Source organism: Oryzias latipes, chromosome 7 (genome assembly GCF_053564925.1).
Source record: "Oryzias latipes strain Hd-rR chromosome 7, Olatipes_Hd-rR_3.1".
NCBI lineage: Eukaryota > Metazoa > Chordata > Actinopteri > Beloniformes > Adrianichthyidae > Oryzias > Oryzias latipes.
The window spans coordinates 2979618-3006418 of record NC_136243.1 but is presented as its reverse complement, the minus strand read 5'-3'; the positions used below and the strand labels follow the sequence as shown (position 1 = coordinate 3006418).

The window sequence follows — 26801 nt, the reverse complement described above, 5'->3', positions numbered from 1 at the left end:
GCCTCACCTGAGCTCTGGGCGGAGCAAACATGAGAACTCAGTTAGAACAAGGGTCTTTGAACTGAATCCTGGTGTGGTTGTCTTCAGTGTGAATGCAGATGGACTTTCCAAGGACAAAAGGAAAGAAGTGATAGATAAAAGTCATTGATGAAAGGAATATGCAATAGAGAAAAGAACACAACATGCATCTGAAGAAGGGGAAACCATCGTTTAAGGTTACATGGTAAAGTGAGGAGGTGAATACATGTTAGTCTTTTTTTCCTTTGCTTTTTTCTGTTCCTCCACTTTTTTTGGGGGTAATTTTGCCCCGAAGAGCAGCTGCTGCAAATGTATGATGCTTTCAGACTAAGTCTCTTTAACCCTTGTGCTATCTTAGATGACCCCCCCCCCCCTTCCATTGACGTGTTCTCCCTACCATGACAAAGGTGGATAAAGGTGGAAAGACTTCATATAATCCATGGACACCAGTGAAGATCACAAATCACTGAAGAAAAAAGGTTCAGAGCACTGTCTAGTGGGTCTAGATGACCCAACTCCCAATGTTAAAGTGCTTAGGACAGCACAAGGGTTACGAGTGCAGTGTGAATGCAGATCCCACCACATTCCCCGCCTATCTATCCTCAAAAAACATCAATATGAATCACAATTTATAGTAACAGACATGCAAAATTCATTGATCGTTGTCAGAATACATGATCACATTGATCCAGTAAACTTCACAACACATTCCTGATCAAGTAAAGAAAATCTGCATCTTATTGATTGTCAGGGAAATAAAAAGTAATGCTGTTCAATTTCTATAGAAAGTTCTTCACTTTTAGCTGAACAGAGTGTTTCACTATAATTGACATTTAATGAAAAAACAGTAGAAACTAAAAAAATTAAGATAAAAAAAACATGACCAATTTTGATCATGTAAAAGCAACAAAATACCATCATGCTCTGTGATAACATGAATGAGCAATATAGGACAAAATGTAAACCACTATAAAAGAAATTACATGAAACATTCAAATGAAACAATCTACTGAATTTAAGGCTGTATTCAGACGAGACACATTTGGTTTAAATTGAACCAGAGTTTATTTCCCCCGATAATCCAGAACACATTTTCAGTCTGAATACACCCAAACCGACCCTGTTCCAGGACCAGGAACCGCCCTCTGTTCCATCTTTGGAGGTGGTCTCGGTTTGTTTCCAATCGGCCTGAGTTTTGGTTCTCTCTGAGAATCCTCAGTCTGAATACAATTTGTCCTCGAAGCGGAACAACTGGACCAAAACGGCCACCGGAGCTTTATGTGATGGAAAGAGAGACGGGGACAAACATAAAGAAAAGATGAGACACAGCAACTCATTGGAATGTCGTCGGATGAATGCAGGATCATTAAAACCCTTTTTAACATGATACACATCACTTCTCATTGTTACCCCGACAATCTATATGTCATAAACATTTCTCAGGGTTCCTTCTTAGTTATTTTCTTCCCAGTAACCTCCTAGCAGCACGCCTCGACCGTACCAAAGTAAAAAGTGTTGTATCTGGCGTTTATACAGACATCAGTGAAATACAAAGTTTGAACAAGTGAACTATCTCCACTATGTTTGCAAAGCGCAGGACTTCCATTATTCTTTCTGTTGTTGCTTTGCCCCAACCTCGTAATTCTTGGTTAATGACTGAAGAGATCTTTAATAATGTGGTTTTGGTTTGAAACATACGCAAGGTTCAGGACTCGATCAGGACCGAGTAAAGTGGGCTCGGTCCGGACAAAGTCTTTTCCAGTCTCCACACACCCTGAAGTGCCATGTTGAAAAGTTGAGTTTGAAAGCTTTTGCAGTTAAAGTAGCTCTTCCAAAAGCCTTGCAGCTTCTATGTAGAAGGCTGTGTATCTCTAATGGCTTCTAGACCCATAGAGAATGTTCTAGCGGACTGGAAGACCTAAAAGACTGTCCTGTGTCCAAACACTTAAGATTTTGGGAAAAAAACAATGACCGACACCTAAAACTGGTGACATTGAAGTGACTGAAGGACAAGAGTGATGTGGACTTATTGTCTGGCTTCTTTGAGCCAGCAAGTAGCAGTGTTTTATACAGCCTGCCATGAAGCAAAGAGCCATCATCATCATCATCATCATCATGCTCATTAGTTGCATTTGGAAAATACCAAAGAAAGAAGATTAAAAAGCATTTGGATGAAGGATAATTTTAGGCTTGATTCTGTGTGGTTTCTTGGTTTTCCAGCAGGGTAATGCCTTCACTCTCACACAATCTGTTCTGACATTTAATAATAAACATTTTTTTCCTGATTGTATTTGGATTTTTGCACTGAAATATTTTCTTATTTCATATTTATATTTAGGTGACACTTAGGTGAACTGCCTAAGGTGCTGCTTTCTAATACGATCAAACAGGTGTAGATTTTATTTTGGCTTTTTTGTTTGGGTGTTTTTTGAAAAACAACACAATGCTGTTGCATGCCTTTCTGTGAAACACAATAAACCGGTTTATTTTACTAGCTACTTTGTACAAAGACTTGTGTTTCTAAGTCTTGTCTTCACACAGGTAGAAACTGACCCTGGGCTTTCTTTTTTTCTTCTTGCTATGAAGGAGTACAGAGACAGGAAGAAGGAGAACCAGGAGCGTCTGGCAGAGGACTCTGAGGCCAATGAGGGGACAGATGCCCCCCTCCCACCAGATAGCACTTCCAGGGAGCGTTTGTGGCGAGCCTTCGAGAACCCCCACACGTCTACCATGGCGCTGGTCTTCTACTATGTGACAGGTTTCTTTATTGCCGTATCTGTCATTGCAAACGTGGTGGAGACCGTGCCCTGCCGGCCCCCAAAGGGCAGCGTCAAAGACCTCCCCTGTGGGGAAAAATACCAGCTGGCCTTCTTCTGCATGGACACAGCCTGTGTGCTGATCTTCACCTTTGAGTACCTGATGCGTCTGTTTGCTGCCCCCAGCCGCTGCAAGTTCATGCGCTCTGTGATGTCGGTGATCGACGTGGTGGCCATCATGCCCTACTACATTGGCCTGGTGATGCCTGAGAACGAGGACGTGAGCGGTGCATTTGTCACCCTCAGAGTCTTCCGCGTCTTCCGGATCTTCAAGTTCTCTCGCCACTCGCAGGGTTTGCGGATTTTGGGCTACACTCTGAAGAGCTGTGCCTCCGAGCTGGGCTTCCTGCTCTTCTCCCTCACCATGGCCATCATCATCTTTGCCACAGTCATGTTCTATGCTGAGAAAGGCACCAAGGGTTCTACGTTCACCTCCATCCCAGCCTCCTTCTGGTACACCATAGTCACCATGACAACGCTGGGGTGAGTTGGCATCAGCCTAATGGTGTGTTCATTGCCTGCTGCGGTATCTGACAATAAACAGATTTTATTCAGCTGCTGATGGCTGTAGCGCTGGTAAAACGATCACCATGACAACTGGAGTGCGCTCTCTTTGGTGTAAAGAGTCCGCGTGGTGTCAGGCCATGGATCTGTCATTGTTGTTGGTCACGGTAGAGAGCCTGGCTGTCTGTTTGCACCATGAAAAGAGATGAAGAGTGTTTGCTTCCCACTCGTTGCTTGTCGAGCACGTTGGTGTGTCCCCACCTCGCCGCCGCCTACGCTCATCAGTGCTGCTAGTGGAGGGAGAGCGTTTGTCTGTGAGAGGATGATGGTGCGCTCACCCTGCAGCTCTCAGGCATTCAGCTATTATCTATCGTTCAAACAACCTTCTGAAGCATCAGAAATAGAGTGTGAGTCAGAAATTTGCCATTAGCTCCCAACATACTGCCTAATACCACAAACCAGTGTTTCCATCCAACTCTACCTGTCTGTGAATGGAGGCGGAGCTTGAGGTCAGAGGGTGTTAATGGCAATGTGTGAATTTTATTGAGTGACTCAAATGCTCAAGTCAGTTCTGAACTGTAAAAAAGTGCCAGACTGGTGAGCAGCATCTGGGACCTAATGTCATACATGTGGGAGATGTTGAGGATTTTTCTTGAGGTTTGGTTCTCTTACTTTGAAAATGGCTGCAGTGACACAGGTTTGGTCAGAATCAGTTTGTTTCCTTCAGTTTTCCTCTGACTTCTCTACCTCACAGTTCTAATTTGAAAAAGGCATTATTGGACTGTGATATCTCCAAGCTTGTTTTTATTGCACCTTCAGATTTATTAAAGTCTTTTGTTTTCCTTAAGCCTCTGCCTCCCAAGCCCTGCATTTAGGAGCACTGCTGCTGATAATTACAGCTGAATGAGTTTTCTGTGGGCTCTTGTCTTAACTTATTTCAGAGTTACAAGAAGAACAGAGGTGGAAGCACAATGAGCAGAGTTGTACTGATGTTTTTGCCCTGTGCATGCATCCTCCAGGACCCACCTTTTACACGCTGGCTGTCCTCCCCCTCCCCTTTTCACTGACTAAATTCTTCAGCCATCAAAAGGAAACTCCAGCTTTTGTTCATCTATTTCCCAGAAATGATGTCAAGCTCATCAGCCCTGTTTGACTAATAATTACTTTCATTTTCTGGGCTTACACTATATAGATAGATGTAAACTTTATTAATCTCCCAAAGGAGAAATTCAGGTGTCCGGCAACAAAACACACACAACCACACACGATAAACAACAGTAAAATGACAGTTCACAAAATAAAACATCAGTTCATTTCAGGCAGGTTCATTGTCTAAGGTTCATGGGTTTTTGTGAATGTTTTATTGTTGTTGTAATCGCTGGCTGTCTAGTTTAACGTGAGGCTTCTCTGAATGTTTGTGACGTCTGAAAGTGAAACAGGGAAAAGAAAAACAGGTTGAGATTCGCAGCTGATGGGCGCAGACAGATTCAGTGGAGATTGATCTCAAGAATGGAGAAACAAGACACTGATGTGCTTTTATTACATTATTGCTCACTTTAGCAGTGAAATGACTTCAGTCACCAGGACCCTTCCTGCAGTGAGCTAATAGGATTTTAGAATGATTTCTCTCAAGACAAAAGTTGTCTTAAGTTTCCCACTTCGATTTTAGTACTAATTATATTTTGAACATTTTTGGTCATTTGTGCTCCGCTGAAGTCAGGTTGCTTGACCAATGGGCTTCAAACAAGAAACCTATTTGGCTCCAAAAACTCAGATAAATTAAGTTTTTCATCTCAAAGAAATTGTTGACCCAGAATAGCATTTTCAGTTGAGTTTATTGCTCAGCTGAACATCAAACCTGTAGGGTCGGGCTTTTTCTACCACCGTCTCCTCTTCTGCAGGATGGAAACACTGCTCCTACACCTTTAAAAAGAACCCTCAGCACTTGAAACAGGCCCAACAAATAGAGGATTTTTTATTGACCTATGTAGACCACAATGTGTCTTTTGAAGAGATGTATGTACATTTATTTTCTATTGCTTATTGAAGTTTTCCTCATAGGAAATAAGTGAATTCATAAATTGCCTTTGCAAAAGATTCACATTTAGTGGGTTTTTACTTTGGCAAATGGGTGACACTATATTTGGCGACTCAATAGTCCTCCACTAAACAGCCTCTTACAACAACCAGAACCTACAAGTTTGAATTAGCCAAAGTACAAGCAACAAGCTAATATATCTGTCTAAAAATAAAATAAAACAGGATTTGCAAGATTAGCGTTACAAAAACATTTTTAAAAATCCGTGATCTGGTGGTGGTAACGGTCTGACAAAAGAACAATCAACAAAATGCAATTAAAATATGTAGCAAAAACATCATACAAAAGGGAACAGAACTATAGATTTTCTTTACATAAAGTTTATTTTCTACAACACGAGGAAAGCCTCAAACTCTGGGAGACCACTGACTCCACCGACACGAAATATAACAAAAAACAAGTCACAAAACAACTCTGACCTCACAAAAATCAGGAAGGATTCAATCTTCCTTGGTGTATGTAATCTGGGATTCTTTCAAGGTCTGCGTTTTTTCTTCACTAATTTATGAAATTCTTTTATTAATAAATGTATTACTAATTATTCGATATTCACCCCAAGCTCAGGTCCTCCCGAAAGCCTGGAAGCTTGTGGATACTGCACAGTATCATTACTGTTTCTAGCACTTCACTTTTCTGGACTGAAATCTCAGAGGTTTTTCTGGGGATCTGTTGTAGCCACGCCTCCAAATTTGGCGGTTAATGGACTGAGTGGTCAAATTACCACAGGCACCACTGTCACCTTCATTTTCCATGCTTTCTCCAGTTCTTCCCTGAGTCCCTGGTATTTCTCCAGTTTCTTATGTTCCTTCTTCCTCATGTTGCCATCGCTTGGTATTTGTCATGGTCAGCTAGGCTGAGCAGATCCAGATGCTGGAACCCGGAAGGACCACAGGAGACTGAAATGGATTTAAAGATTTATTGTACCAGTCAGTTGATGATGATCGGATGAGGACCAATTGGTGAGTATGGATGTTGATAATCTAATGGCGTGGCAACTCTTGTGGAGCGGCTGGGAGTAATGGCGTGACGTGAAGTTGTGGCGAGGCTTGGAGTCAAGGCGTGGCTGGAGGCTTTGGATCTCTGATGATTTTCAGTAGGCTCGTGTGGAGATAGGACCCAGGTCGGGACACATGGAAACGTTCCTGTAGATGAGGCAGAGAACTAGATTTAGCAAATAAGCATGGATCAAATAAAAAAAAAAAACATAGCTAGAGACCAGGTAATGCACCAAAGAAGGGGAACGAACTGCCGAAGAATCTGGAAAGCAGAGCAGAGAAGGGAGGGGGGAGGAGGGGACTCCCGGAGGCACAATGACAGTATTGTCACATCCTTTGAAGTGGTGTCCATATTTATATATTCCCAAACTGGAGGAGGGACTACAGCAGATTCCTGGAAAAACACCTGATATCTTAGTTACTGTGCAGGGCCCCCAAGATCCCAGGCCTCTGGTAGAAGACCCAAGCTGGGGGTGAGGAACCACCCCCGGAGGGGGTGTTAGAGCAGCAGAAGACCACACCGGGTACCACTGCTGTCAGCTAAGAACAGGAAACTGAGGCTACAATTCACTCAGACTCACCAAAACTGGACAATAGAAGATGGAAAAACGTTGTCTGGTCTGATGAGTCTCCATTTCTACCACAATACATTTTGATGGTAGGGTCAGAATTTGGCTTCAACAACATTAAAACATGGATCCATCCTGCCTTGTATCAACAGTTCAGGCTGGAGGTGGTGGTGCCATAGTGTGGGGATGTTTTCTTGGCACACTTTGGACCCCTTAGTACCAATTGAGCATGGCTCCAATGCCACAGTCTACCTGAGTATTGTTGCTGACCATGTGCATCCCTTTCTTACTATAGTGGACCCTCTTCTTATGCTACCTCCAGCAGGATGAGGCACCATGTCATAAAGCTGGAATCATCTCAGACTGGTTTCTAGATTCGAGATTCAAGGTTTTATTGCCATTTGTACATGCAGTACATTGGAATTTTTCTTTGGCATCTCATGTCAGGGTAAATATACAAAGGACAAAAATTTAAAATAAAAAAAATTAAGTAAAATTAGACAACAAAAGTACAAAGTATAAAATATAAATATGAGTAAATATGAATATTGTAGCTTTCCAATCTATGCAGAAGAATTATTGCACGTGTGGAGTTAATTGTTTATTGCACTCAGTGTCCTAGCTGGATGGCATGTCTTATGATTCAGTCCACTCTTCCCTCTCTGATGTCCTGTGTCAGCATTCTTATTGCTGCCTGGAAGAAGCTGTTGTGGAAGTGTGTGGTGTGTGCGTGGATGCTTTCGGGCCTGCGACTTCTGAGGTTGTGGCTTCTGTGGTTGAGTCCACACACTGGATCAATGTATGGGCGGGTTGGTGTCTATCTTTGATGATCTTTGTCACTGTCCTCCTGCTGTGCTGTTTTTAGATGGTCTCAATGGATGGCAGGTTGCAACCGATGATTTTTCCAATGTGTTGATGACCCTTTAAAGCATCTTCTTGTCTTTTATGGTGGTGTTTCCAAACCAAGCTGTTATTCCGCTGGTGAGGATTCTAGAACATGACAATGAGTTCTCTGGACTCAAATAGCCTCCACAGTCACCAGATCTCAAGCCCATAGAGAACCTTTGGAAGGTGGTGGAACGGGAGATTGGCTTGATGGATGTTCAGCAGAGAAATCTGCAGCAACTGTGTGATGCTGTCATGTCAATGTGGACCAAACTTTCTGAAGAATGTTTCCAGAACCTTGTTGAATCTCTGCCACCAAGGATTAAGGCAGTTAAAGTTCCAATAAACGGGAACTATTTGGTGGTTTAACCCCCCAATTCACCTCCTTAATGCAGAGTGTCAAGCAGGGAGGCATTGGGTCCCATTTTAAGAGTCTTTGGTATGACTCTGCATGGATTTGAACTCATGACCTTCCAGTCTCAGGGCAGACACTCTACAAAAAGGCCACTGAGCTGTTTCTGAAGGCAAAAAGGATTCCAAACCAGCACTAGTTAGGTGTACTTACTACTGTAAGGTGGTCGGTGAGTGTGAATTTATAAAATTCAAATAACCAAATACCATAAACAATCTTCCAAAACAAATTTTATTTCGCTTTATATATTAACTCTTTTTGAAAATGAAGACAATAATGAAGGTGGCTCCAAACAACAAACACTGACCATGTCAATAGTTAGTATTTCCCCCATTTGCTGCAATGACAGCTTGACAGCAATGGTTCATGCTCCTCACTAACCTCATGATGTTGTTCTGAGTAAATGCGTTCCACTCTTCCACAAGTACGACATGCAGTTCTACCAGGTCACTTGGGGGTGGGGTCCGATCATCCAGTCTCTGCTTCAGCTGGTCTCAGACCTGCTCTATGGGGTTCAGGTCAGAGGTCATTGCTGGCTGAACCACATGAGGAACTCTCACTTCCTGAAGTCCAGCTGTGATAATTCTGGCGCCATGTAGTGGAGCATTATCATCCATGAACGGAGAGTTGGTGGTGTTTTAGTGGAATTATGGCAGTGCTTCTCAAATAGTGGGGCCCGCACCAGGGGGGGCGCGCAGTAGTGTTTAGGCACAGGTAATACGGGCAATTGCAGGGGCACAAATTTAACATGGGGGCTGTGGTGACAGCAGCTCAGTGCTTGGCAAAAAATCTGCACCACAATCGGTTTCCTATTATCTGTTATATGACAGAGTTTGTAACAGCCTGAAACTGTGAACTGTCGTCCCTGCAGCTGCTCCTGTCACACACGAGAAGGAAAGGGGAGGGGTAGTGGGCTCAGGCTGTAAACTGGGGGGGGGCACGTGGAGCACTGCTTTACACCAGGATCATGGCATGCCTTTAGATTCCTCAGCTCATGCTAATAATGTCATTCTTTATGAACTATTGTAGACATTTTGATGACGTGTCTTTATTTTCCATCAATGCTTTCTTTGTCTGCCTGTGGTTTAGTTGGTGTCAGTATTTGACATAAAGACAGCAGGTAATGCAGGAAAACAGCTGCACTTTATGACATCAGAAATAAACAATCATCATTAAAAAAAAAAATCAGCACAATGTTTTTTACCTATTTCTTCAGACTAAAATATATTGGTGGTTACTGTTTCAGATCAATTTACATTTAATATTATTTATTGATTGAATTATTTTTCTCAGCATCAAATGGTTGAGTTGGTCAAAATGTTTCTAGTTTAAATAAGGACTGACAGATTTTTTTTATTTCAGGCACTTTAAGCTTTACGTTTTAGACTAAAACAGGGTTTCTGTGGCTAAATAAAGTTGATATTTGTTGAAAGTGGATTTATATTGCTGTTTTTCTTTTGTTAATGTTAAAATGTACAATTTTAGGTATACATACACAATTTTTGTAGATACTAACCTGCGAGTGTGTGTGTGAGCGGGGGGTCAGGGGGGGCGCAAAACTTTTTCCTAGGGGGGGCCTGGCAAAAAATGAATTGAGAAGCACTGAATTAGGGAATGATGATGGTTCTGTGATGTCTCTGAGGTAAGAACGTGCAGTGACTGGACCATCCACCCAAAGGTTTTGCTCTGACTGGTGATGCCAGTCCAGACTGTTGCACCTCCTCCACCAAACCCTGGGGACCATGTTGACCTCGGCGTATCTTTCACCTTGTCTTCTCAAGCGACGCTGATGATCATCATTTCTGTTGCTGCATTGTCCAGGTCACATGGATTTGTACCGCAAATGTTCACAGTGGTGTCAGTGTATGACACCACTGTGAATGACAGCATCACATGTGCCTCATAAGTGGATCCAACTTACATAATCCATACAAATGCAGATCATTATAACACATGCACAACAACTCCATGAAGTCCCTTAAAGTTCCACTAACATGGTCCAAGCCTTAGTGGCACTGCGAGCCATACCTGGACTCTGCGGGGTATTGGGGGTTGTAGTTACGTTTCCAGTTTTTGACGTTACCTTCTGTTTCCAGTTCTTCTCGTCTCAGGGGTTTTTCTTTTCAGTCTCTTTTTCTCTCCCACCTGGGTCTCCTGTCATCTCAATGGGTGCACATGTACTTAACTGTCTCATCCTTCCACCTGTTTGTAATCCGTGTGTTCCCTCCACTTGTCGACAGATAGTTTTGCGTGCCTTCTTGAGTGGCGTGAGCATTCTAGCCTTTTTTCCAGTGTTCTGTTAAGAATAAAGGAAAGGTTGTTTTTTTTTGTTGGAACTTCCTGTGTCCTGCGTTTGTGTCTGTACCTGGATCTTGACAGACTCCCCTCACAATGTGGCCACTCCTCTCTACAACCCTCCATACCCCGGACAACCCAAAAACCTGCAGCACCTTTACGGATCCACCTCTGTATGAGTGCATGTGACTGAGGTTTATGATGAGGACCACCAAGGCTGAAACAGTCTCCAAATGACCTGCTCTAAAGAAAAAAAGACTGTTAGTAGTTCACTAAATTCTATTTTGGATTTATGAAAGGGCACAGCCAAATATAGTGGCACCCCTTCATACACTTATCTGGTGACACCCTTTGGTGACTCCTCCAATTCTGTTTTTTTAGGTGGATGTGTCTGAGGAGGGTTTTAAAGTCTATTTAATGGTACTACAGCTAACTGAACACTTAGTCAAAGAGGCTGATCTGAGGATCTGGTGGCCGCCCTTACAGTCTTTCCACTGGTCTTCCTCAACCTTTCCCAGTTCCTGTACAGTCCTGATCTCACATTTCATCAGATTTTGCCAACTGGTATTCTGTCTCCCATGGGATCACCTGAAGTCTTTTAAGGGAGTAGGTTCATCTTGTCCTTTTTTGCCATAGTGAATATCTGCAATTTTCTATGGGTTCTTAAGGCGCCCATAACCTCAGAACTACAATCTCAGTCCAGCTGCGAAACCAAGTGAAAGACCCACCAGCAGTGGCTGAGTTTCTGTATTCTATGTACTTTGTACTGACTTTCTTTTCTGATGGTCTCACAGTGTCGATGACGACACCAAAACGGTTTTTCAGCTGTGCAACTGTTCTTCTTTGAAATGATTTCAAAACGTCTAAATGTCTACTTTCATGTCTGAATACAAAAGTTCACCTACATTTACTTCCTGCACACAGTGGAACCACGCATTACATTAAAGGAGATCTGCATTGCTTCAGCACATTGGCATGATTGGTTTAACTGTTCTCAGTTTTAGTAGTAGTATGCGCATTCTTTTTAGCCTTACATCCTTGGTTTTTCTTTGTTCTCATTTGGCCTGACTTTGGGTGAGAGCTGATGCCTGAATCCTGGAACATCATACATGTCAAAGCTACCTATTCTGAACCTAAAGAGACCAAAATAGTGCAGATTTTGGTTTGGGTTCTGCATCCGTTGCGTCTGGTAAACTACCTCAAATCCAGGAGAGGATTGGATCCCTTGTTTTGCACGACCACATCCAACTCTTTTGGAAAATAAGAAGCAGCTTTTCCTTCTTTAGCCACCGTAAGATAATGACGTTTCTCACAACATTAACGTGAAGCTGCAGCCTTCAACTGTCTTGAATTTGGTTGATATATTGGTAGTATTATTATATATCAACAGTAGTTTAAAATGTGGCCAAATCCTCTTATTCTGTGGGGAACTTTCTTCTTTATTATCCTCATGTTCCTCGCCTCCATCCTCATCCTTCATTATCTCCGGGCTCCCTCCCTCCCCTGTTTTCCCCTCGCTTCTCGTCACCGCTCCAATCTGCTCATTTGTTTCTCTTTGTTCATTTTGTTATCACTGTTTTTCATTGTACTGGTTTTATTGCTTTGCTCCTGTGTTTTATCACTGCACAAATAAACTCTGTGTGAAATCTGTTGCCGGCCTGCATGCCAGAGGCTTCATCCGTGAGGGAAACAAAATCTGCCAGCTGCAGCCCGGAAAACACGGAGACTCTTGGTGGAGTTGAGAAAATCCATATTTTCCTGTAGGTACACCGATAAAAAAATAATTGTTCATCTCACAGGGGAAATCTGTCGCTCATTTCATGATAAGCTTAAGGAGGAGGACGTGTCAAACCTGCTGAGACAAAGATGCAGCGCAGCGGTTCCTGCCGTAACCTGCCTTTGCTCAGGCCGGGACGCTCAAGGGAGAGCTGTATTCCAATGTTCGTGACTGACAAGCAAGAAAATACAATAATGGTTCAATAAAACATGAACACGCTAAAAGACTTTTTCCACAGTGACTGAAAGGAGCGTTCACTCTGACAGGTTCGATCTGACCCAGAGCTGGTTTCCCCTGACAGTCCTTATGGTCTCTCAGGTGTGAAAGCTCACCTGAACTCTGTTTTGGGCCTGCCATGCAAACGCTGGTGTCCGTGAGAGTGTGGGTCTCTGTTCATCTTTGAGTCAACCACATAGGGCTGGGCAATATAGAATGCTTCATATCACGATATAGTTATTTTCATATCAGGTAATAGTGACATTTATCGCGATATAAACAAAATAGCTATATTTGTCTAATTTGATCTGCTCAAAATAAAAATGTGTGATCACCAGCAGGTTGTTTAGGTTGAAATCTTTATTTTCATCATACTTTAAACATAACAAATGCACTAAAGGACCACGATTAAAGCAAAAGCTTTCAAGTTTCAAAAGAGAACATAAATTAAACAGAATGTTAAACTGTTTGATCCGGAGCACTTAACCATAAAAAACAAAAATTAACTCTACCAATAAATTCTAATGTTTTAAGTTTTACAGAACAAACATAAAATTAACAAACATTTTTGGCAATATCCTGTGAATAATGTAGAAACTAAAAGCAAAGTCCAGAGTTTCTCCTGGTAGTCAGACTGTTGCTGCTGTTCAGGTCTGATCGTTGTTGTTTTTGCTGGAGAATCATCGTTTCTTTCAGTGACATTGAACATGATTGGTGGATCTGCTTCAGCTGAAAGAAAAGGTTGCTGCTGTTTTCAGTTTTAGCAGGAACATGCCTTTGGCACTATTTGCAGTGCATGTTACTCTGTTTTATTGTCAGATTTCAAAGTAATACTTCCACACAGGGAGGATCCAGCACAACATCTGACCGGTCACAGTTTTTGGTGGAACACTGGTGTTTGTACCAAAACTGTTCAGCCTGCAATAAGTGTTCGGGAGCCTGACACTTATGATGACGTCACATTATGTGATTGGCTGTACGTTGGTCTGATGACGTGTAAGATGGTGATTGGTCCGGACAGATTACAGTACAACCGTGGAAGAAGAAACAAAACTCTGTCATAGAGCGAGATGATCTTCTAAACGGGCTTTAATTATTGTTATGATCATTATTAAGTGCATGTTCGCTTATAGTTTTTTAAATCCAATGTAGCCAGTGCACAATGGACCCGGAAGAAGAATTAGGTTTATGCTAATACGTGCTAACAACACTTAGCCATATATGAACTTGAACTGGAATAACATCAGCCTTTATTTTGTCTGGACCCGACTGGAAACACAAATTCACATGATTGTTTGCACGGTTTCTCAGGACTGTTCCTTCAGAAGCTGCCTCCGCCCGTCCCAAAGCCGCTCCTCTGCTTGGAGATTCAAAAGTCCCGGGAGAAGGTTTGGTCTCCTTCAGTTTTTGATTAAATTCCGAGAGCGTCGTGTGTAAAAAGCAAACCAGATCAGACAAAGAGTGAAATTTTGAGCATTTTCTGTCCATTCAAAGTGAGTCTAGGCTGAAAACAGTAAAAACAACGCTAATGCAGACAGATTGTTCTCTGAACAAACACAACTAAAGGGAGGAAACGACAACACTTTATTTGGCCTTGGTCAGAGCTTCAGGAAATATTACCCCCTAATGAACAGCTGTTGGAACTGCATACAGGTGGTTTAGTTTATTACAGGCACATTTGTGAAGCTGCTCACTTCAGAATCTATGTTTTCATAAGCTGTTGTCCTGTAATCGTGTTGGAAAAAAAATAGAAAAATACGTAAAAAGCTGAAAATACCGTACAGCATCATTAGTGAAAAAAACACAATCTTGGAAGCAAATGACCTAAAGAGCATTTTAAAAATATGAGTAATTTTAACATGATTGATGTAAAAAATAAGAAATAAAAAAAGTTCAAAGTCAGAATGATAGTTAAAAAGGGACAAGAATGTCAAGTGGAACATAGAAATTGAGAGAAAAGACAGAGCAGCTGACAGACCACATACTTATGGCTGTTTAAAGAATTCTTCATCATTCAGGATTCTTCTTCCGTTTCCTGTTCTTCTTTATTGATTAACTTGTGAATCATCTCGTCATTTGGGATCAGCACAGAGACCCACGTTTACAGCTCAGGAGCTTCATCTTCTGCCTCCTCCTGAACAACATTAGCGTTTATTTAAAAGCAACTTTCACTGCCGCCCGTGTACTCTGGCTGCAGAGAGTCTGTGCTGCTGCGGAGCACTTTACCATCAACATTATTTATAGGAACAAGACAGGAAGCATCCATTTCCTTGGAGAAGCAGGATGTATATGGGGCGAGAACTATGCAAAGCCTCATAAACCAGCCAAGATGGAATTATAGATCATCACAGCACAGAGCACACTGCTAATGTCTTAAAGATAGAGATGTACAGCAGAACAGAGAGAAATCTGAGAATATTGACGTCCGCAAACAGAATGAATCGCCGTTAAACTCTGGCCATCGGACGCCTGTAACACAGTACAGGAGCTGCAGTTTATAGCAGGGCTTGCTGGTTCTACTGACAGTTTTGGTACAATCCCTGTTTTTTTTCCAGGAATCTAGAAAATGGTCATGCCATGAGTTTTTGGAAATTTAGTCCAACAGTTTCAATTCTACTTGCAGCTAGGAGTGACACTGCAGCAAGCAATGCATGGATTCTGCTGTGTTTTTAAAGTATCACAGTAATGTATCACCTTTTCTAGTCATAAAGAAGGCATCATTACTTATTTTTTGTCATTTTTTTCAGTGATTGTTCAGGATTTCTTGTCTTAGAAAAGCCTTATTTCAGGCGTTTGAAACATCGAGGCCAAAAGAAACTGGCAGAAAAAATCTGATGACAATGAGGCCGTCCAGCATTCCTTCAAAACACAAACGCAAGGGTTAAAGCTCCTTTTGAACAGACATAGATCGCAGAGATAGGAGTCCAATGTTGAAAGTGAGGCTTGCAGTTGGCTCTGTATGGACTTCCTGAATGTGTGTTTCTGTTCCTCTCGGTTCCTCTACAACATGCTGTTCATCTTTAAATAAAACCTTTTGCTTGTCTTTTCTGGATCTGAAGCTGATTTCCGTCCGCTCATTCCTCCCTGTTTGCCCCTAAACATCAACTTCTGCTTTTTTACTTTCTGCTTTAATTCTCTCTTTCAAACTGCTGGAGTTTCTTCTGACTCTTGTTGACTTGTGACTTTCTCTTTTTAATTTCTCTCATTTTGTTTTCTGCAGTGGAAAATGTTAGATCCAGCTGACTGAGTTCCACCCACACCGTTATTAGTTTTATGTTCCTTGTATAGATGACAGCTGTCATGTGGAAGTCACCCTTCCTTTTACTGTCACCAGATTAAATCTGTTGACATGTTTGTTTTTGATCATTTCTATGCATTTCTTTAGAAAATGTGTTTGCCTGCAGCTGCCTCTGGATTTTCAAAGGGGGTTTTAATGCATTCAGCTGTTTCCACCTCAGGTTCAGCCCTTTGTGCGTGTTATGGTTTTACTCTCTGAAGCAGAACGTAAATGGATTACTCTGAGCTTTTAAGCTTATCAATTAGTTCAAGGCTGATTGAGTCCATGCAGATCACAGAAACTCCACGTTGTAGTAACATTTGCAAGGCGGTGTGTTCATGATGACAATGCCTAAAGGCACCAAAGGAGAAGTTCACTTATCCCCTCGCTGTAAGTCACATGCTTGCTGCGAGGCAGACAATATTCATGTCTTCTACTTTGATCACTGTTTGTTACTCACTGTCCCACCTTTAAGTAAGGACTCCATCTTTAAAGGGACTCATGGTTCAACAGATTGACCAGGCTGCAGCTCTGAATAGAACTCGGGATTCTTCCTGTCTCGTTCTTTAATAATGTAAAATTGTAAAATTGTTAAGAATATGACCTTAAGGAATGCCACCACAAGGGGGCACAATTCAGTAAATTGTTTATCAGTCAGGGATGTAACAATGCATTTGAACAATTTGATTCATATCATAATTTGCAGTTGCGGATACAATCTATAGTTGATAATTGGTTCATTTTTGACGATGAAGATCCAGTGAAATGGATCCAGATCATCTTCATCCAAACTTCCAGCAGTGAGACTCAGACAGAAATTCCTGCTACTGAACAGTGAAGTTTTCCAGATTCTTGGATTTCTTCCAAGTGGAAGAAAGTGGAAATGAAATCTGTGTCCAAACAAACAAGTAAACTAGAATGAATGTCAAATTCATTCACATTTTGATTGACTAAAGTTCACCACTGTTGTTTTTCCACTAGGTCTGTCACTTATGATTATTTCAGCAGTCGATTATTATTTTTCCGATTAGTCAATGGTTATTCAAGGATTCAAAGAGTATTTATTGCCATTTTCAGTGAACAGAGCAGTTTCACAGAATAGGAATTTGCTGCGATGAATGGCATAAAAGACTTAAGAATAGAAAAAATGAAGAACAGTAAGCAAAATTTAAAAAAATGACCCAATGGTCAGAACAATAAATAGAAATAAAAAGTGCAAACAGAGGATGATCAAGGTGCAGGTAGTGGACTGGTGACTAGACATATTAGTGAGAAGTTTAGGGGGGGAGGAGTTAAAAAGTGTTCATGAGTCTGACTGCAGAGGGAAAGAAACTGTTCTTATGTGGCGTCAGGTTCTGGTCCTGATGGACCTTAGCCTCCTGCCCGACGGGAGTAGTTCAAGTAGACCATGTCCAGGGTGAGAAGGGTCGGCTGCTATCCTGCCTGCACGTCCCCGGGTTCTGGAGATGAAAAGTTCCTGGACAGATGGAAGGTTGCAGCCAATCACCTTCTCAGCTGAGCGCACAAAACGCTGCAGTCTGTTTATGTCCCTGGTTGTGGCTCCAGCGTACCACACTGTGATGGAGGAGGTGATGATGGATTCTATGATGGCCGTATAGAACTGCACCATCATCTGGGCCAGCAGCCTGGCCTTCTTCAACTGCAGGAAGTACATCCTCTGCTGGGCCTTTTTGAGCAGAGAGCTGATGGACGGCTCCCACTTGAGGTCCTGAGTGATGATTATTGTTCATATAAAGTGATTGGCCATTTTTTTATTACAAAAGGTGATCGTGCTGGTGGGTTGGCGTCATGTATGGTACTGCTAATGCTCAGCTATGGTGCGTTCACAAAAATTCTAATTTAAAATGAATAGTTCATGAATTTCAATTTCACCTTATAAAAGAAACAGAGTTTAAGGTCCCAGGTAAGCATTATCCTAGCACAAAAAAGCCATCATTGCCTCAAAAGCTATACGGTTCCTGATTCCTGCTCTAAATCATTATCTAAGCTTCCCATAGAAATACCGAGGAAAAATATTATTATGAATATGGGTTTTACTTTATTGCAATTAGTAAAATATTCTAGAATCATTTTTTCTCCATTAGTTTGCAATGTGTACAAATGGGGTGTTCATTGATTGCGCGCTGACAGTTCAACCAGTTGAACTTTTTCACTCGCAGCAACTCAGCACTGACCAATCGGGGACTCAGATTTAGTAGTCATGTGTGGGTGGTGTCCACTTCAAAACACAGAAGTCCCAACCATTGTAAACATGATTATGCAGGAGACATTAATTATTGCAGTTTGTGTCCGGTCAGATTAATGTGACTCCAAGACGGACATTTATAGGAACAGAGCGGAGAAAACAAACTGTCTGGAGCAAGATTTGCTGGGATTTGCACCACTTTCACTTTGCACACTAAGCCTCTTCCTATTGTAGATGGTGGACGAGCGCTAATAAACAGTAACTACACAAAAGAAGAAGAATCATCCCCTGTTGTTACCTGCGTCGACAATACCAAAATTGGCACAGACAATTTTTAATAGTCTAATAGGTGACAGCTCTGGTTTCCAAAGAATCCAAAGGGAAAGTTCTAAGAACATTCAAGCACACTGTATGGTCACATGACTGTACTAAGTATTTCCACACATTGGACTGGAACTATGGACTGATCAGTTTTAAGACATCACGTGTGTTGTCCGCTGTGATGCCTTTAGTCGTTTTTTTGTTATAATATAATATGGTATTTTTTTTCATCCTGAAATGTTTTTTTTTACTGTTTTAGATCACTTCAATTCGTTTCTGCCTCAGGCAGATTTGATCTGGTTGGTTCATAGAAATAGAAATCAATTACTTAAATAATCTATACACCTCCATCAGTCCTAATTCTTGGTAAATGCAGAGATTTGTCAGAAAAGTTTCCTGACAAATAACCAAAGCCAAAGCAATCATGAGAATCGTGACCTATAGGGTGCTCATAAAACTGAGCAACTGCTGGTGGTAGAAAGACAGGAGGAAGGCAGCTTTGAGAAAAAGGAAAGACAAGAGGGAGGGATTAGATTAGAAACCTTGAATGTGGAGACTTTGACAGGAAAACTAGAGCTGGTCGACATGGTAGAAGAAGACAGATGGATCTCCTGTGTGTTCAAGAGATCAGATGGAAAGAGAGCAAAACTTATAGATTGGAAGCAGCTCCAAGATGTTGTACCACGGAGTGTCAGTTACTGAAGGTGTAGGACCCAATCTGGAGGAGACCAGGCTTGGTGGCAGAAGTGAAACCATCAAAGAAACAGACTGAAACATGACGGAACCAAAGGAGCAACAAAAAGTGACAAACCAAGGAGGAACTGGATGCAGATATTTAAATGCACTAAGGACAATTAACTGAAATGAAGACAGCTGTGAATCATGACAAACCTGTAACTGGTGTGACTAACAAAAGGGACAAAAACAGAACATGACCAAAACTATAATACAACATAAGAATGTTCTGGAGGGGAAGAGAGGGTCAGAGAGGATGCGTCTGATGTTGAATGTTGTCAGGGTTTTTTCTCTTGAGTAGGAGGTGATCTGGAGGAGAAGGAGAAATTCTGGAGAGAGATGGACGAGGAGATCCAGGGTTTAAGTTCTCAGGGTCAACATCCCAGAACAATGTGGGAAAGAAGTGGAGAGGCGTGTGAAAGCAGGTTGGAACCGGTGGAGAAAGGTTTCAGGTATGATGTGTCTGGTTTCAGTCTGGATTCACTAATAAGCTCACTTGCAAAAGTAAGAAGCAAAAGTATTTAAACAAAATAATCTGGCGAAGATAGTTGAGCTGTGGATAGGACTCTGGATTTGTCTTTGTGTTGATCCAACACAAGGTCATGTTGTGACTGCGAGCCCAAACATGGGCTTTGTGCTTTATGTAACCAATCATACTTGTGTAATGTGATTACACACGTGTTCCCTGCAGATTGTATCAGAACGGCATAACATTTACAGCAGGTGGTTACGCATGCCCTGTCAGGTGATTCTGGTCAATGCACGCAGGTCTGGCATCATGAGGTTACCTCAAGAGTCTGACTGTAGCTGCAGGAAGACAAAAGCATCATGGCTCAATGAGCAATGCTATGATGAGAACATTTGCCATGGAAGGACGTGCAGGTGCGTTCTTCTGGGGCGTGACGGCGTGTGTGTGACGGTTCAGCCTGTTTCCATGGCTGAGGCTGAGGGCAGACTTGTCTTTGCTTTGCCACATGATTGGTCTGAGCGTTTGCTTCCTGTCTAACAGCTTGTGGTTTTGTGTCGCGGTGGCTGTTCCAGCTTTTGTCTTAACTCTGAGTGTCACATGAGCCCACCAGCGTTCATGTACAGAGCGGCAGAACATGGCTTTCCAGGGCAAAGGTGCTTTGCTGTTTTGGGTGTAGAAGGGTTTAAACAAATGTCTTGTTCATGCAGGTTTGAATGCACTTAGTGTCTCAGACCTGAGGACGCAGGTAACTTGGTCTCCAAAACGAGTTCTGACACACTTATCCCGCTTAGCCTAAGCCAAACCATTTGACATTTACTGATAATAATGGCAAACATGAACTTAAGCCTAACCCTTTATGAGGTCCTACACACACAAGCACACAACAAGCGCTGTCGGGTCGGCCCGTTGCTATGGCTGCATACTGCAATCTGTAGGCAGTGTGGCAGCAGAAGGGTTTTGTAATCTGATCAACATGTGATTCAGGTGTCATAAATGTAGACTGATGGTCTGTGTGAAGCACACACTCACTGGAGGAGAACAGTTCAAGTGTGTGCGTCTGCTGTAGGAACCCCCTCCTCACTGCCTTCAACATGAAAACCACAAACCAGTCCTCCAGTCAGCCAGTTTGTCTCCAAGATATGCATATTCTGACTGTGGTTTTGTTGCATTGTGGGTAATGTAGGAGTATATCAGAGGTTTAGCGTTTTGCTACTTTAAAAACTTTCAGCTCATATCACAAGGATAAATTAAATGCGAAGCTGAGCTGCAGTACACACACACACACACACGCACACGCACACACACGCACACACCCCCCACACACACAATTTCCTTCAGTGTGTCCAACAGAGTTATCTGAGGATCAGAGATCATTACCTGCTGCAGAAGCTTCACTTAGGCTGATTTACAGAGACCAGAGCTGCAGGGGTCAAAACAAAGACAGCAGTTAGGGGCAGTTAGGGCAGAAGCTGGGGTGGTTCTGGAAAAATAGGGGAGATGAATGAATGCATAGGAAACAGTATGACCAACATCAATCCGATCTCAATCTCAATTTTAGCCACAAAAAAGTGTTATTTTTTAAAATCTTTCTGAAATGGTTTTATAGAACTCAGTTTATTGGTCAGGGTCAAATACTTATATGTCCTATAGGGTGTTTGTGTTCAGAGATATGCTGACCACATTGAAAATCTTTGATTTTTCATCATTTTCTTAACTTCTTATCATTTTCATGATGATAGGATCTAAGTAAAGTTTACAAAATTAAAAACCTAGAAGTCATGCTTTTATCTAACTGTTCAAACGTAGAAGTAGACGCTGACTGCATCACTAAAATGAATTCAACAGGTCTCTAGTTCTAGTCTTTCCAAAAAAGTCACTAATCCTGGGGTCTGTGTATTTTGACATTAATTTATTTATTCAAAGAAAAGCTTTGGTCTTGAGGGGTTAAATGATAAAGCTAGCACTTAGCACGGTTAGCAGCTGCTGTGCAGCCATCTCCCTCCATAAGGAGCTTCACATTAACAAGGAACAAAAACCCAGTCTTTTTTCTGTTGGAATGCATTTGTAGGTTGTTGTTTGCATTAAGACACACATCACGGCACTGAACCCCACATTGCTCTTGGCAGTCTGGTTGGCGTCTCCCATGGCAGCTCTTCCACCATCAGTGTGAATGTGTGCATATTTTAGATCAGTGGTCTCCAACCTTTTTCAGACAATGATTTCACAGACCGGTGTGAACGGGGCCAGAGTTGATAGGTAATCTTTTTTTAGTTTCCGGTTTCTCAATACCTATTTCTCACGTTAAAATGCCACTAGAAGAAATTTTGTTTTAAAAAAAAAACATCAGAAAATGTGTAGATTGTTGATGTGTAAAAGTTGTTTCTGATTTATTAAAATATCTTTTTTTATATTATGTTTATCCATAAATCCAGATTCATTGTGTATTTATTTTTAACACAGAGGAACATTTTCTGTGTTAAAGTTTCTTAACAGCTAATCTCACCACTAATCTCCCTTCTACAAGTTTCCTCAGATGAGAAACATCTTCAGCAGGTCGCCAACTTTATTTGGTTGAATCTTCATTCTCAGTAAAATGTTTGCTGCTGGTCTAATCTTGATGAAGATGAAGACGTCAAAGTGGATGCTAACAACCGGATGCTAACTTTAGCTGCGACGACTTTTAAGGTGTGATGGATAAATAAAGCTAACTAAAATTACAAACGTATATTTTCTGAATTTAATAATAAAAATAAGTCCACCATGTCTGAAACTTTATTATCTGCGTATGTGAAACATTCAAAAGTCAGTTGCTGATATGTGGCAGGCTCAATAAATCCATATTTGGTTTTATCTGTAATTATCAGCTTTATGTTTCTTTGAAGTTGAAGAGCCTTATTCGGTTTCGTCACTGGCTCTTTTTTCCCCAAAGAAACTTTCCAAAAACATCTTAATGTTTGTTTTTCATTAGCTTTTAGCTTTAGGCTACTAGCTTAGCGGTCCGAGCAGTTGCGTAAAGTCACACAACGCGTCGAGACAGAAGGATGCGGTGAACAGAATCCAGTAGTTTTCCAAAATAAAAATTCCTTCAGTGTCAGAAAAATAAACAAAACGGAAATAATTAAAGTTAGTGTATGTATTTTATTTTCTGTATGCGGCCCGGTACCAGGTGTCCCACAGACCGGTACTGATCCATGTGGACCACTGCTGCAGATGATTGGGGCAGGACTGTGAAGGCCTTTGGGGCTTTTAATCAATGAAGAAAAGCCCAACATTTAGTAAATATACACCAGTTGAAAAGGCTCACGGCAATGTTTGCTTGTTTTCATAGGATTGTAGAGAAACTGTAAAAGAAGAGCTGAGGTTTCAAATAAGGAGTTAACTGAATATTTCCCTCAAGTCAGAAATTCTTGAATATGCTTCTGAACTCTTTGTTAGTGTTTCAATAAATCTTTGAAGGCACAGTTGCCTTTAATAAAAATAGTTGATCTTCATCATTGTTGAGGAAGACTCCTCCCTTACCCTTTAGGAAACTCCTCTGAGTTCTCTGTAGGTGATGTAAGTCCTCAGCGGGTTCTGCCGTGTACAGTAGTAACCTGCCCTCTTTGTCACAGAATTTAATGAGAAACCTGGTGGCCATTCAGAAAGAATGCATTTGTTTGTGTGTGTGTGTGTGTGTGTGTGTGTTTTACAAACGACTGCTTGCCATGCATCTGACTGCACCACACCCTTCATCTTCCTCTCCGTTTGCCTCCTTGCTTCACGAGCTATGCAGTGTGACCACATCCCTGCTTTCATTGCTTTGCAGCCTTCCTTCTGCTTCCACACCTCTGTCCTGCTTCCATCTTTCATGTTTTTCTCTCCATTCAAAGCTGCAACAATTGATGAGCTGTTTAGGCGTCCTAACAGATAAAGATGTTTGCTTCTAAAATCTGCAGCAGGGTAAATGGTAAATGGCGGGTACTTGTTTATACTTTACTACCTTCTTAGAAGGTTTAAAGTACTTTACAGTCACAGTATCGTTCACCCATTCACACACTGATGGTGGCTCCACCTCCGAACACTGGCGCCAACCTATGACCACCAAGAACAATGTGCACACTCAAATCCTTGCCCAAGGACACTTTGGCACATTTGTGTGCAGGGCTGGAACCTGCAATCCTTCGATCACAGATCGACCGCTCCTCCCCTGCACCGTGGCGGTACAGGACCAAAACCTTCTGAATTAACATGTTGATGCAAAGTCCCAGAACTCCAGAGATGAGCAGTGTGACTCACAGACTCCACCCCTTTCTGTGTTCTTGAACTGCTTTAAAACACCCCTCCAAAACCTGTTTTACCTAAGCTTCATACACAAAGCCTCATGGTGCTTCATTTATTCACAATTTTCTTTTTTAAATTTAAAAATGTAGGACTTAAGGCATGACACTAAGATCTGTTCCATCTCAATTTCTTCTCCGATTTAAGAACCACAATCACCTTCATCTCTTTCCTTCTTTGTCTTTCCTTGTGAACTCATTGCCTCCCTCACGTCCTCCTCTCTCCTGACCCCGACTGCCTCTGCAGCTCTGGTTGGTCAAGAGATGCTAGAATAAACATGGAGAGAGAGAGAGAGAGAGAGAGAGAGAGAGAGAGAGAGAGAGAGAGGGGATGGAAAGAACTTTTCCTTTCATCAATTATTTCCTCTGAGCGTCTGAGTGCAAATCCTCCTCTTCCTCCTCCTCCAGAGCGACAATCTGAAACATTTAAAATAACTGGTGTGGTATTTAGACACACACGGCCATTTGTGTGTGTGTGTGTGTGTGTGTGTGTGTGTGTGTTTCAGGTAAAAATAAACACAGAAATGTGGATTATGCACGGCAGAAAAATGAAGCACATTAGAGATGCTTTGAAATGACAGAAGCTTAAAAACTGAGGATCTGCCTCAAAGGAAAGAGAAGAAGGATGGACGAAGGGGGAGGGTGAAAAGAAGCAAACATAGCCCCCCAAAAACAAATCTCCGTCCCCCACAGCCACAGTGAGCTAACAGCTGTGATGGTTTCTGGACCAATTCTGAAGAACGCCTGTCACATCTTCTGGGTCTTGTGGAGGAAGGCTGGGGTAGTTGGTTGGTCTCGTCCTGGGGGGGGGAGGTTACTGATCAGATGGGGTCTGGGTGTTTGACCGGTGAGGATACTGAGACACTAGGGGGGCTCCATCTGGTCGAGTACCTCAGGCCTGGTGGTGCCCCTTGGGGCCAGTTCCCATTTGGCTCCTTCCTTTTTGTGTGGGGTGAGGGGGGTTTGTGCCTGGGGAGTAAGTTTCCCTTGTGATGCGTTCTCCTTGCTGGGGAGGCCTATGGTCAAACGCTTGGTGAGGCTGGCTTACTGGTATTTCTGAGAAAATTTAGGGTCAGCTGACCCAAACTGTCCTTCCAAATATGGCATGTAGGCTCCTCCCTCATTGGTTGCTAATCAGCTCTGAACCCCTAGTTCTTGATCATAATTGCAAACTTGGGTCCTGTGGACATTACTGACAAACAGGAGGTGTCCTCATATTCTGCCCACCAATTTTAACTATACCTTTCACTGCACACACTCCCCACATCAACACTCTACACACACACATTACACTATAGGGCTGTGATTATTGGTGTTCTGCCCTCTACCCCTACCCCATCCTTTGTGGGAGGAGCCACACCTGAGCCAGGGGGGTTCTGTGTCCCCGTGGTGCTGGTTTGGGTCTCACCTTTATGTTCAGAGTCTTCTTATGTGTTCCAACTCCGGGGATCCTGAACAGTCCTCATTTACTATTCCTGTCTACTATTCCTTCATCTCTTACTGGTACCCTCTCTCAAGGGGATTTGCCCCAGCCTGGCTCCCACGGGATGAAAGGGTGGTTGTCTGAAGCATGTGCAAAAAAAACTATATTTGTGTTTAGTTGTGTGCATATGTGAACTAATCTTTATCTCAGCTGTCTATGTGTTGATATGCATGAATGTAAAGTTTTTGCAGCCATGTTTGGAATATCTGAGTGTGTGGATGAGTGTGTCTGTGGACAGGCTCAAGCCTTTTGATAAACACCTACGTGTTAAAGTTATAATGATAAACGTCCAGCAACTTGTTGCCCCTTTTTGTTTGAGTTTCTACCCCCTGTTATTATTTCATCATCCTCTAATGTCTTTACTCCCTTCTTCCTTACTTGTCTCCCCATCTCTATTATCTCACTATCCCTCTCTCTTCTGTCCAGTCCAAAAAGAAACACACACAAATATGATAAAAATAAAGTTTAGCCTCAAATAAAAAAAGGGGTTTATACAAATATACGTCTCTTGGGTCCAAAGATCCATAACTCCCTGTTGTGACAGTCATATCTGTCTAACACCAGAGACCTTTGGCTCTGATCTGTTTGCTCAGCTGCTGGACAGAAAAAGTAAAAATACAATTTGAAGAACCCACCAGTCAGAGGCAGCACAAGTTTGAAACTGAAAACAAGACAAGAGCAAAGGAGAGAGGAGCTGAAGGAGCAGAGACCCTGAGCATGTCGTTTCTATTCCTGACAGCCGTCTGTGAAAATGAAACTTTCACAACAAATGTGAAAACACACACACACAAACTTTTGTCTCGTTCATGTTTTCAAACAAAAAAAGAAAATCATGTCGACATAAATGCTCAGGTTTTCATCAACATCTGAGTGAACAGAGTTTTACTGGAACATGTTGACAGCTTTTCTGTTTTCTCATTTGTCTAGCTGACCTGTCACAGACTGCACACTCATGCACATACACTCATTCACACGTTCACCCACACATGTAAACACACACGTGCACACTCATGCACATACACTCATTCACACATTCACCCACACATGTAAACACACACGTGCACACTCATGCACATACACCCATTCACACACAGACAAACACATATAGAATCACATGCACAATAAACAAATTAATATTAAGTTAAATAATCTCAGAATACTAACTAGTCTGACAATAATCCTGTCCAAAGAGGAATGTTTTCAGTCTAACTTTGAATGTAGAAACTGAGTCGGCCTCTCTTCCATGAGCTGGGAGCTTATTCCATAAAACAGGGGCTTGGTGGCTAAACGCTCTACCTCCAACTGTACTTTTACTAACTCTGGGAACCACAAGCAGTCCTGCATTTAGGGAGTGAAGTGTTCTGTTTGGGTGGTAGGGCACTATGAGGTCTTTGATATAGGACGGGGCC

At 42.1% G+C, this 26801-nt stretch overlaps 1 protein-coding gene across 6 annotated transcripts in view; it reads left to right on the top strand.

Annotated features, from left to right (window-relative positions):
- The window catches only part of kcnd1 (potassium voltage-gated channel, Shal-related subfamily, member 1), an 81869-nt gene that overhangs the window by 25337 nt on the left and 29731 nt on the right, over positions 1-26801 (top strand). For all 6 annotated transcript variants that reach the window (XM_078949788.1, XM_078949791.1, XM_078949789.1 and 3 more), the window contains one exon: positions 2605-3317. In XM_078949788.1, the coding sequence (XP_078805914.1) occupies positions 2605-3317 (713 nt within the window). The remainder of the gene's footprint in view (positions 1-2604; positions 3318-26801) is intronic.